This window comes from Oncorhynchus gorbuscha, linkage group LG06 (assembly GCF_021184085.1).
Source record: "Oncorhynchus gorbuscha isolate QuinsamMale2020 ecotype Even-year linkage group LG06, OgorEven_v1.0, whole genome shotgun sequence".
Lineage (NCBI taxonomy): Eukaryota > Metazoa > Chordata > Actinopteri > Salmoniformes > Salmonidae > Oncorhynchus > Oncorhynchus gorbuscha.
Genome location: NC_060178.1, coordinates 101062909 through 101076365, shown reverse-complemented (window position 1 = coordinate 101076365; position 13457 = coordinate 101062909). Strand labels below are relative to the sequence as shown.

Sequence of the window (13457 nt, the reverse complement as noted above, 5' to 3'; positions counted from 1 at the left end):
AGGCTATATAGGAGGAAGATGAGAGGCTATATAGAGGAATTCATAGGGCTATATAGAGGAGGCTGTGGGGCTTTAAAGAATAAGTCATAGGGCTATATAAAAGTGGTCCTGGAGGTATATACCAAGTTGTGCGGATATATCAAGGTAGTAATGCAGCTATATTGACGAAGTCGTGGGGCTATATAGAGGAGGCCTTGGGGCTATATAGATGAAGTTATGGGTTGTATAGGGGAATGCGTTGTATAATATAGAGGTAGTCGTGGGGCTATGTAGAGGAAGTCAAAGGGCTACAGAGGAAGTCAAAGGGCTAAATAGAGGAAGTCATAGGGCCATATAGAGGAAGTTGTGGGACTAAATTGAGGAATTCTTAGGGATATATACAGAGGAATTTGTGGGGTTATATAGAGGAAATTGTTGTTCTATGTAAAGGAAGTTCTGTGGCTATATAAAGGTATTTATTTTTATTTTTATTTCACCTTTATTTAACCAGGTAGGCTAGTTGAGAACAGGTTCTCATTTGCAACTGCGACCTGGCCAAGATAAAGCATAGCAGTGTGAACAGACAACACAGAGTTACACATGGAGTAAACAATTAACAAGTCAATAACACAGAGAGAAAAACAAAAAAGGGGAGTCTATATACAATGTGTGCAAAAGGCATGAGGAGGTAGGCGAATAATTACAATATTGCAGATTAAGGTATTCATGGGTCTATACAGAGGAAGTTATGGGGCTATATATAGGAAGTTATGGGGCTATATAGAGAAAGTCATGGGACTATAAACAGGAAGTTGTGAGGCTATATAGAGGAAGTTATGGGGTTATATAGAGGAAGTTGTGGGGCTATACAAAGGAACTCATAGGGCTGAATATAATTAGTTGTGGGGCTATATATAGGTAGTCCTATGGCTATATAGTGGAAGTCATAAGGTTATAGAGAAGTTGTGGGGCTACATAGAGGAAGTCGGTGGGCTATATAGAGGAAGTTGTGTAGAGGACGTTGTGAGGCTATATAGAGGAGGTCATAGTGCTATATAGAGGAAGCCATAGGGCTACATTGAGGAAGTTACATTTTTAATAAAGACTAAATGTACGCTTACCATGCTGCACCTTGGTCCAGTCCTTCAGCAAGCCATGACACTATAGAGGAAGTCAAAGGGCTATGTTAAGGTGGTCATGGGGCTGTAAAGAGAAAGTTTTGGGGCTATTTAGAGGAAGTCATAGGGCTATATAAAGGAAGTTTCTGGGCTATAATTATGATGTCATGGAGCTAGAATAAAGGTAGTCATTGTGTTCAATCAAGGTTTTGTCTGCCATTTTGAGCCCTGGCCTCAGAGGGTATCTATCACGTTTTTTAAATTCAAGCCTTATTTTACCAGGGAACACATTCTTATTTACAGCAACAACCTTGGGGAATGGTTAAAGGAGAGAGGATTGGGATGAATGAGACAATTGTAAGCTGGGGATGATTCCGGATGTTCCAGATCAATACAGCTCTTTCTGTACAATACTGTATACAGGAGGCAGATATCCCATTCACTCAACAGACTGGCAACTGCAGGGACATAGTGTCTTATTCACTCTCAACAGACTGGCCACTGCAGGGACTCAGTATCCTATTCACTCAACAGACTGGCCACTGCAGGGACACAGTATCCCATTCACTCTCAACAGACTGGCCACTGCAGGGACTCAGTATAGAGGGGTCACTACCGACACCCTGGTTCAAAACTAGGCTTTATCACAACAGGCCGTGATTGGGAGTCCCATAGGGTGGTGCAGAATTGGCCCAGTGTCGTCTGGGTTTGGCTGATGTAGGCCGTCATTGTAAATATGAATTTCTTCTTAAAACTTGTTAGGGATAGGGTCTAGTTTAACTGGGTCTAACTGCCTGTTACTCAGGCCCAGAAGCCAGGATATGCATATAATTGGTAGCATTGAATAGGAAACACTTTGACGTTTCTGAAACTGTTAACATAATGTCTGAGACTATAACATAATTGATATGGCAGGCAAAACTCCAACCCAATATAGTTTTTTGAGGTCCCAGGCTCTTAAAATGGAAACCTACTGTTTTTATGTAAATCCGTCTCCCAGATTGCAATTCCTATGGCTTCCACTAGATGTCAACAGTCTTTATTCAAGGGTTCAGGCTTGTTTTCTGAAAAACAAGCAAGAATTTGGATTTTGGTGAGACCAGCACTGGAACAATATCAGTCTTTGGATGTGCAAGGGAGAGGGGGTGCGATTAATAATTTTCCTTTCCTATTGAACATACTACTTTCCGTATGAAATATTATAGTGTATTTACATTTGAGAGTACCTGAGAATTAAATAGAAATGTTGTGTGATTTGTTTGGACAAAGTTTAGCGGTAGCTTTTTGGACTCCTTTGTCTGCACGTTGAACAAGTGGATTAGTGAAATCGATGGTGCCAACTAAACAGACTTTTTGGGATATAAAGAAGGATTTTATCTAACAAAACAACCATTGATGTTGTAGTTGGGAACCTTGGGATTGCAGAGGAAGATCTTCAAAAGTAAGTGATTTATTTAATCGCTCTTCGTGATTTTATGAAGACTGTGCTGGTTGAAAAATATATTGTGGGGCGCCGTCCTCAGACAATCGCATGGTATGCTTTCGCCATAAAGGCTATTTGAAAATCGGACAACGCAGTTAGATTAACAAGAATTGATGCTTTTAAATTATATACGATACTTGTAGGTTTATGAATGTTAAATATTATGATTATTTACTTGAATTGCGCACCCTCCATTTTCACGGGATGTTGTCGGCTGGTGTCCCGCTAGTGGGACGCCTATCCCCTTAACTGACTTGAGTAGTTAAATCATGATTACACAAATACAAAATAAAACTTCTCAAACTGAAAGGGACAACTACCCCCTCGAAGCATTACCCTGGAGCTAACAGATTGTTTACTTCACAAGACTTCTACATATAACCTCTATATCCCCTGACCTTTAACCTGTACAAGTGTGACATAATAGGAGCACCTTAAATCATAGTACCAGAGCAGCACTCACCAGAACACAGTATCTTCACAGTCTATAAGCCATTTACTCGTTGAGACTCTTGTCTTGCAGTGACACTGACAAGTCCGTGATGCAGGGAAACAAGAGCGCTGTGAAACAGCACACCAGTCATTAGTGAGGTTAATTTTAATAACAGATGAAAACACATCAATAGAATTAATGAGTATTGCTGAGGCAGTTAGCTGGTGTCTTGTGGGTGATCGGTGGAGAAGGGTGTGGGGAGTAAGAGGGTACAGGGTAAGAGTGTAGGGGCTCCTGGGTGTGGACGGAGGTCATGGTTGGGGTAGTTGACATGGCCTAACCCCACTTACTGTGATGTGACCCACTGTGAGGTAAGTCGCTCTGGATAAGAGTGTCTGCTAAATGACTTAAATGTAAATGTAAATCTAGGGGGAAGGAGGTACAACTCTTACTGTGATATGACCAACTGTGAGGGAGCATCTAGGGGGAAGGAGTTACAACTCTTACTGTGATATGACCCACTGTGAGGGAGCATCTAGGGGGAAGGAGGTACAACTATTACTGTGATATGACCCACTGTGAGGGAGCATCTAGGGGGAAGGAGGTACAACTCTTACTGTGATATGACCCACTGTGAGGGAAGATCTAGGGGGAAGGAGTTACAACTCTTACTGTGATATGACCCACTGTGAGGGAGCATCTAGGGGGAAGGAGGTACAACTCTTACTGTGATATGACCCACTGTGAGGGAGCATCTAGGGGGAAGGAGCTACAACTCTTACTGTGATATGACCCACTGTGAGGGAGAATCTAGGGGGACGGAGGTACAACTCTTACTGTGGTATGACCCACTGTGAGGGAGCATCTAGGGGGAAGGAGTTACAACTCTTACTGTGATTTGACCCACTGTGAGGGAGCATCTAGAGGGAAGGAGTTACAACTCTTACTGTGGTATGACCCACTGTGAGGGAGCATCTAGGGGGAAGGAGTTACAACTCTTACTGTGATCTGACCCACTGTGAGGGAGCATCTAGGGGGAAGGAGTTACAACTCTTACTATGATATGACCCACTGTGAGGGAAGATCTAGGGGGAAGGAGTTACAACTCTTACTATGATATGACCCACTGTGAGGAAGCATCTAGGGGGAAGGAGTTACAACTCTTACTATGATATGACCCACTGTGAGGGAAGATCTAGGGGGAAGGAGGTACAACTCTTACTGTGATATGACCCACTGTGAGGGAAGATCTAGGGGGAAGGAGTTACAACTGTTAGAGGGATGGATTTTATAGATAACAATCTATTGCATCTAGAGCCAAACCAAAAGGAATATATTTCATCTGGAATATGATGTCCTTGATTCTCAAAGTCAGATCACACGGGTGTCTCTCAAACCAATACCTTCACACAGATGTGTTTGTATGTGAAAATAAGTACACACACGGACAAGCACACACACACACACACACTGGAGTGTTATCAGCCCCTTTGCTTCCTGCAGTAAGCAGATTAGTCCTATAGTAAACCAGAGAAGGAGACAGGCAGCACAGATAGGCCCCAAACCCTCTTCATAAAGCCTTGGGGTGGGCCACCAGTGTGTGTGTTTGTTTGTTTGTGTGACTGTGTGTGTGCATCTGTGTGAAGACAGAACAGGTGTGAGTGTCAGCATGTCTGTGTGTGTGTGTAAGGGGGGGTTAGAAACGAGGTAGCAGCAGAGAAATGGGACTACACACTTTCAACCACCCCGTCCACCCCCTCGGGGTCACACGTCTGTCCAGCCAGTGCTGACCAATTTAGACCACAAGAATAGAGGTGGGGAGGCAGCAAATAGGTGCTCCGCTACTGGGGCCGATTGGGTGGGCGTCAGGGGCCAAGGGGCCAGGGAGACACTGCAACCTGGATGAATAGAGGATTCACTGTTGTTGCTCATTCTCATGAGGAGAAAGCAGCCGGGAGACAGGTAGCTCAAGTCCCCAACTCCATCAGGCTGGCTGAATGGGACAGGCTGAAGAATAGACAGAGGTTCGGCCAATCCTGTTCAGGGTTATCAGAGAGGAGTGGGAACTGGGGGAAAGCAAGGATGCTGGAGCGCTCTTTTGTATATCTGGTACCGACCAGCAAATTTGAGTGAATTCAAACATAGGGCATATAAGAATATTCATATACGGAAAGGAATTTACAAACATACACAAGAACGATCAGCGTAAACATGGACACACACAGGCACACACATCAAACACACAGGCACACGCACAGGCATACGCACACGCACACACAGGCACACATCACACACACAGGCAGACACATTGGCAGACAAACATCACAGGCACACACACAGACACAAAACACATTGGAGATTCCTCACACTCCAGGGACCTGTGTATCAACTTGAATTTGTGTAGGAGTGTGTGTATTCAGTACAGCATCTATCTAATTTCTCTCTTCCTCCACTGATTGACCTCTAGTGAAAGCTCAGGGGAGTAAACTGAACGACTGCACCACAAATACTATGCCAACAGGTTTGGAAAATATTACCCACTCCTGTTCGCAGCAGTTAGCAGAGAAACACAAACATGTGTAAACACACTATTTGCCTGAACACAATATCTCATTCAAAAAAAATAAAAAATCTATCACTATTTTGTATTTATCTTTGTCTGCCTGGCTTCCTCCTCCTCCTCTTCCTCCCACTCCTCTTGCTCCCTCTCTTCCTCTACTTCCTCCTCTTCCTCCTCCTTCCCCCCCTCCTCCCCACCCACCTCTTCTTCCTCTTCCCCCCTCCTCTTCCACATCCTCCTTCTTCCCCTCCTCCTCCTCCTTCTTCTTCCCCTCCTCCTCATCCTCCCCCTCTTCCTTTTCCTCAGGGGCAGTCTGTCACCTACATGTCTCTTACATTTACATTACATTTAAGTCATTTAGCAGACGCTCTTATCCAGAGCGACTCTTGTAGTTAACACTCCATTTGGGACACTTCTACCAAAATTAGGTGATTAGGCTTAATTGGATCCTGTTACAGATATCATAGGCTGATTAAATCATAACTGGGCTGACCCACCAGACAGACACCAAGAGACACAGGGAGAGGGAGAGAGAGACTATTAATAACTGTCTATCTGTGACAGAGAGGCTGAGGTGATGTCATGCATCATGTTCTTATTTAGTCCTCCATTTACAGCCCCCCCTCCTTTACTCCGTCACACCCCCCAAACCTCCCAGCCGCCAAGGGTTAAACCTCCCAGCCGCCAAGGGTTAAACCTCCCAGCCGCCAAGGGTTAAACCTCCCAGCCGCCAAGGGTTAAACCTCCCAGCCGCCAAGGGTTAAACCTCCCAGCCACCAAGGGTTAAACCTCCCAGCCGCCAAGGGTTAAACCTCCCAGCCGCCAAGGGTTAAACCCCCCAGCTGCCAAGGGTTAAACCCCCAGGCGCCAAGGGTTATACCTCCAAGGCACCAAGGGTTAAACACCCAGGCACCATGGGTTGAACACCCAGGCACCAAGGGTTGACCCTCCCAGGCATTAGCGCTGGGGCACATTAAAACCTGTTATGGCTAGGCGTGGTGCTAGTGACCCATCTCGACAACATCCGGTGAAGTTGCAGAGCACGAAATTCAAATTACAGAAATAGTGATAAGTGTCATACATCAGAAAAAAACGTAACTTCTTGTTAATCAAGCCACTGTGTCAGATTTCAAAAAGGCTTTACGGCGAAAGCACACCATGCGATTATCTGAAGACAGCGCCCAGCACACAAAAGCAATAAAAACATTTTTCAACCATGCAGGAACTAATGTCAGAAATAGCCATAAAATAAATGCCTTACCTTTGAAGATCTTCTTCTGTTGCCACTCCAAAAAGTCCCAGCTACAACACAAATGGTCCTTTTGTTCGATAAAGTCCTTCTTTATATCCCCAAAAACTTAATTCAATAATCCACCGGTTTCCCTCCTTCAAAATGCATACAAAATTAATCCCAAATGTTACCAATAAACTTCTCCAAACAAGTCAAACAACATTTATAATCAAACCTCAGGTAACCTAATACGCAAATAAATTATCAAATTTAGGACTGAGAATCGTTATTGTCTTTACCGGAGTTAAACTACAAAGAACGAGCTATCATCCATGCGCATGAAAACACTACAGCCAAAACGGGACCCACTTAGAAAAATGACAAACTCTCGCTCATTTTTCTAGAAACAAGCCTGAAATTCGTTCTAAAGACTGTTGACATCTAGTGGAAGCCCTAGGAATTGCAATCTTTGAAGTTTTCCCTTCATATTAAACATGACAGCCATTGGAAACAGTGGTAGGCTAAAAAAAAATATTTTCTGGAAGGTAGTCCTCAGGTTTTTGCCTGCCATATCAGTTCTGCTATACTCACTGACATTATCTTAACAGTTTTAGAAACTTTACAGATTCAATCCCACTGAAACTTAATTCAAGTTGTTTGTGACTGCTGTGGCCTGTTACCCATGAGGACAACAAACTCTGCAACCAATAGTTATCTTTTTGATGGTTTACTAATGAACATAAAAAAAATAAAATTGGTCATTATGTCTGTGCCTTATCAGTGTGTGAGAAGGTGAAACCTAAATGGTTGTATTGTCTCTCCCAGCAATACGTAACCCACTGGACACCTGCCTCTCCCAACCAGACACAACCCACAGGACATCAGCCTCTCCCAACCAGACACAACCCACAGGACATCAGCCTCTCCCAACCAGACACAACCCACAGGACATCAGCCTCTCCCAACCAGACACAACCCACAGGACATCAGCCTCTCCCAACCAGACACAACCCACAGGACATCAGCCTCTCCCAACCAGACACAATCCACTGGACACCTGCCTCTCCCAACCAGACACAACCCACTGGACACCTGCCTCTCCCAACCAGACACAACCCACTGGACACCTGCCTCTCCCAACCAGACACAATCCACTGGACACCTGCCTCTCCCAACCAGACACAACCCACTGGACACCTGCCTCTCCCAACCAGACACAACCCACTGGACACCTGCCTCTCCCAACCAGACACAACCCACTGGACACCTGCCTCTCCCAACCAGACACAACCCACTGGACACCTGCCTCTCCCAATCAGACACAACCCACTGGACACCTGCCTCTCCCAACCAGACACAACCCACTGGACACCTGCCTCTCCCAACCAGACACAACCCACTGGACACCTGCCTCTCCCAACCAGACACAACCCACTGGACACCTGCCTCTCCCAATCAGACACAACCCACTGGACACCTGCCTCTCCCAACCAGACACAACCCACTGGACACCTGCCTCTCCCAAACAGACACAACCCACTGGACACCTGCCTCTCCCAACCAGACACAACCCACTGGACACCTGCCTCTCCCAATCAGACACAACCCACTGGACACCTGCCTCTCCCAACCAGACACAACCCACTGGACACCTGCCTCTCCCAATCAGACACAATCCACTGGACACCTGCCTCTCCCAATCAGACACAATCCACTGGACACCTGCCTCTCCCAACCAGACACAATCCACTGGACACCTGCCTCTCCCAACCAGACACAATCCACTGGACACCTGCCTCTCACAGCCAGACACAACCCACAGGACACCAGCCTCTCCCAACCAGACACAACGCACAGGACACCTGCCTCTCCCAATCAGACACAATCCACAGGACACCAGCCTCTCCCAGCCAGACACAACCCACAGGACATCAGCCTCTCCCAATCAGACACAATCCACAGAACACCAGCCTCTCCCAGCCAGACACAACCCACAGGACATCAGCCTCTCCCAATCAGACACAATCCACTGGACACCTGCCTCTCCCAATCAGACACAACCCACAGGACGTGAGCCTCTCCCAATCAGACACAACCCACTGGACACCTGCCTCTCCCAACCAGACACAATCCACTGGACACCTGCCTCTCACAGCCAGACACAACCCACAGGACACCTGCCTCTCCCAACCAGACACATTCCACTGGACACCTGCCTCTCACAGCCAGACACAACCCACAGGACACCAGCCTCTCCCACCCAGACACATTCCACTGGACACCTGCCTCTCCCAACCAGACACAATCCACTGGACACCAGCCTCTCCCAACCAGACACAACCCACAGGACACCTGCCTCTCCCAATCAGACAAAATCCACGGGACACCAGCCTCTCCCAGCCAGACACAACCCACAGGACATCAGCCTCTCCAAATCAGACACAATCCACTGGACACCTGCCTCTCCCAACCAGACACAACCTACAGGACACCAGACACAACCCACAGGACACCAACCTATCCCAAACAGACACAACCCACAGGACATCAGCCTCTCCCAGCCAGACACAACCCACAGGACACCAGCCTCTCCCAGCCAGACACAACCCACAGGACACCAGCCTCTCCCAGCCAGACACAACCCACAGGACGCCAGCCTATCCCAGGCAGACACAACCCACAGGACACCAGCCTCTCCCAGCCAGACACAACCCATAGGACACCAGCCTCTCCCAGCCAGACACAACCCACAGGACACCAGCCTCTCCCAGCCAGACACAATCCACAGAACACCAGCCTCTCCCAGCCAGACACAACCCACAGGACATCAGCCTCTCCCAGCCAGACACAACCCACAGGACACCAGCCTCTCCCAGCCAGACACAACCCACAGGACACCAGCCTCTCCCAGCCAGACACAACCCACTGGACACCAGCCTCTCCCAGCCAGACACAACCTACAGGATGCCAGACACAACCTACAGGACACACACCTCTCCCAGCCAGACACGAACCACAGGACACCAACCTATCCCAGCCAGGCACAACCCACAGGACACCAGCCTTCCCAGCCAGACACAACCCACTGACAGCCAGCTGTACAGGCTACCCATCCTCATCTCACTAAACAACTGAAAAAGGTGGAAAACGAGAGAAAAGGCACTTCAATGGCGTGGCTGAGCGCTGAACTCTGTGTGTGATGAGGCGGACTCCCTGGTTTCATTAGGTTCCATCTGATATGCGGCAGGGGCGCCGGGTGTGAGGGGAATTTGGATGGGGACTTCAGTTCAAACCCTGAAAGACAGCCATGTTCCACCAAACACCGGTTTGATATGGTGAGGGGAGGAGGGGAGGAGGATGATGAGAAGAGAATGAGGAGAGGGAAGGGGAGGAGGTGAGGAGAGTAGAGTAGAGGACAAGAGGAGGACAGGAGGGAGATATGGCTTCATTAGTCTTTAGTCACACTCCTGATGGACACACTAGTCTTCACACTCCTGATGGAAACACACTAAGAGAATAACAATATATGTTACATTAACACAGAGAAGAACAATAGAAGTTACATCAACACAGTCATTGGAGACTCTGGTGCTGGTATGGAAAAGACCAACAATCTCACGCCTCACACACAGGTGGAGGACCAGTAGGGTGGTGGGTGGAGGGACTCCATGACTGCACCCCTCCATAAGGCAGGAGGCAGACCCACCCCTACAGCAGGGAGGCAGGAGGCGGACCCACCCATAAAGCAGGGAGAAGGGAGGCGGACCCACCCCTAAAGCAGGGAGAAGGGAGGCGGACCCACCACTAAAGCAGTGAGAAGGGAGGCGGACCCACCCCTACAGCAGGGAGAAGGGAGGCGGACCCACCCCTACAGCAGGGAGAAGGGAGACGGACCCACCCCTACAGCAGGGAGAAGGGAGGCGGACCCACCCCTAAAGCAGGATAGGGAGGCGGACCCACCCCTACAGCAGGGAGAAGGGAGGCAGACTCACCCCTATAGCAGGGAGGCAGACCCACCCCTATAGCAGGGAGGCGGACCCACCCCTACAGCAGGGAGAAGGGAGGCAGACCCACCCCTATAGCAGGGAGGCAGACCCACCCCTATAGCAGGGAGGCAGACCCACCCCTATAGCAGGGAGGCGGACCCACCCCTACAGCAGGGAGAAGGGAGGCAGACCCACCCCTATAGCAGGGAGGCAGGAGGCGGACCCACCCCTATAGCAGGGAGGCAGGAGGCGGACCCACCCCTACAGCAGGGAGGCAGGAGGCGGACCCACCCCTACAGCAGGGAGAAGGGAGGTGGACCCACCCCCTACAGCAGGGAGGCAGGAGGCAGACCCACCCCTATAGCAGGGAGGCAGGAGGTGGACCCACCCCTATAGCAGGGAGGCAGATCCACCCCTACAGCAGGGAGGCAGACCCACCCCTATAGTAGGGAGGCAGACCCACCCCTATAGCAGGGAGGCAGACCCACCCCTATAGCAGGGAGGCAGACTCACCCCTATAGCAGGGAGGCAGACCCACCCCTATAGCAGGGAGGCAGACCCACCCCTACAGCAGGGAGAAGGGAGGCAGACCCACCCCTATAGCAGGGAGGCAGACTCACCCCTATAGCTGGAAGGCAGACCCACCAATATAGCAGGGAGGCAGACCCACCCCTACAGCAGGGAGAAGGGAGGCAGACCCACCCCTATAGCAGGGACGCGGACCCACCCCTACAGCAGGGAGAAGGGAGGCAGACCCACCCCTATAGCAGGGAGGCAGACCCACCCCTATAGCAGGGAGGCGGACCCACCCCTATAGCAGGGAGAAGGGAGGCAGACCCACCCCTATAGCAGGGACGCGGACCCACCCCTACAGCAGGGAGAAGGGAGGCAGACCCACCCCTATAGCAGGGAGGCAGACCCACCCCTATAGCAGGGAGGCAGACCCACCCCTATAGCAGGGAGGCAGACCCACCCCTATAGCAGGGAGGCAGACCCACCCCTATAGCAGGGAGGCAGACCCACCCCTATAGCAGGGAGGCAGACCCACCCCTATAGCAGGGAGGCAGACCCACCCCTATAGCAGGGAGGCAGACCCACCCCTATAGCAGGGAGGCAGACCCACCCCTATAGCAGGGAGGCGGACCCACCCCTATAGCAGGGAGGCGGACCCACCCCTATAGCAGGGAGGCAGACCCACTGTCATGTTTTGTCATTTATTATCTTGTCTTGTCCCTGTGCTTCCCATTCTATTCGTTTCCCTCTGCTGGTCTTATTAGGTTCTTTCCCTCTTTCTATCCCTCTCTCTCCCCCTCCCTCTCTCACTCTCTCGCTCTCTCTTCTCTCTATCGTTCCGTTCCTGCTCCCAGCTGTTCCTATTCCCCTAATCAATCATTTAGTCTTCCCACACCTGTTCCCGATCCTTTCCCCTGATTAGAGTCCCTAGTCGGTTCCTTGTCTAGAATTCACCAGGGTTTTCCTCAGGCAGAGTCTGTCCAAGTGCCTTCCCGAGGCAACCCCAGTTTGTCCATTTCGAGTGAAAGTTGTGTTTTTTGTTTGTCTGGATTAAAGATTGGGTCCTCTTTCACCTGCATGACACCCACCCCTATAGCAGGGAGGCAGACCCACCCCTATAGCAGGGAGGCAGACCCACCCCTATAGCTATAGCAGGGAGGCAGACCCACCCCTATAGCAGGGACCCACCCCTATAGCAGGGAGGCAGGACCCGGACCCCCCTATAGCAGGGAGGCGGACCCACCCCTATAGCAGGGAGGCGGACCCACCCCTATAGCAGGGAGGCAGACCCACCCCTATAGCAGGGAGGCGGACCCACCCCTATAGCAGGGAGGCGGACCCACCCCTATAGCAGGGAGGTGGACCCACCCCTATAGCAGGGAGGCGGACCCACCCCTATAGCAGGGAGGCAGACCCACCCCTATAGCAGGGAGGTGGACCCACCGCTACAGCAGGGAGAAGGGAGGCAGACCCACCCCTATAGCAGGGAGGCAGACCCACCCCTATAGCAGGGAGGCGGACCCACCCCTACAGCAGGGAGAAGGGAGGCAGACCCACCCCTATAGCAGGGAAGCAGGAGGCGGACCCACCCCTACAGCAGGGAGGCAGGAGGCGGACTCACCCCTACAGCAGGGAGGCAGCAGGGGAGGGAGGAATGTGTGTCTGTAATACCATAATACCTGCTTCCAGTGTTCTAGTGCACTCGGGGAGAGAGTATTGGCCAGACAGCGTGCAACACAGTCACCCACAGAGAAGAAGAGCGGGAGAGAGAAGAAGAGAGGGAGGTAGAAGAATAGAAAGTTATAGGTGAACACAACAAACAAACCCTAATGCCCAGAAACAGAGGAGCAGAATTCAAGATAACGAGACCAATGTTGATGAATGGAACAATTTACTCATTAAACATCATAACCTCTCTCTCTCCCCCTCTTTCTCTCTCGCACTCTCTCCCTCTCACCAACACACACTTGTTCACTCCTCTCTCTCTCTTCCACTTTTCTCTCCCTTCCTGAGTGAAAACACCTTTCAAACCAGCCCAGGGGTTAATGAGAATGAGGCAGAGTAATGTAGAATGTTTGTTTGGAGAGAAAAGGGCCATTTACATAGCCCCCTGTGGGATGTGTGTGTGTGTGTGTGTGTGTGTGTGTGTGTGTG

At 50.0% G+C, this 13457-nt stretch overlaps 1 protein-coding gene across 1 annotated transcript; it reads left to right on the top strand.

Moving 5' to 3' along the window:
• Positions 1–7607: 7607 nt before the first annotated feature.
• On the top strand, positions 7608–9893 carry LOC124038786 (extensin-like). The gene has a single exon (XM_046354850.1). It carries the CDS (start codon positions 7608–7610, stop codon positions 9891–9893), a length of 2286 nt encoding a protein of 761 aa, XP_046210806.1.
• Positions 9894–13457: the final 3564 nt, after the last annotated feature.

What these genes read in the sequence shown, in the direction of transcription:
- LOC124038786 (XM_046354850.1), top strand. Translation starts at nt 7,608, where the DNA reads ATGGTTGTATTGTCTCTCCCAGCAATACGTAACCCACTGGACACCTGC.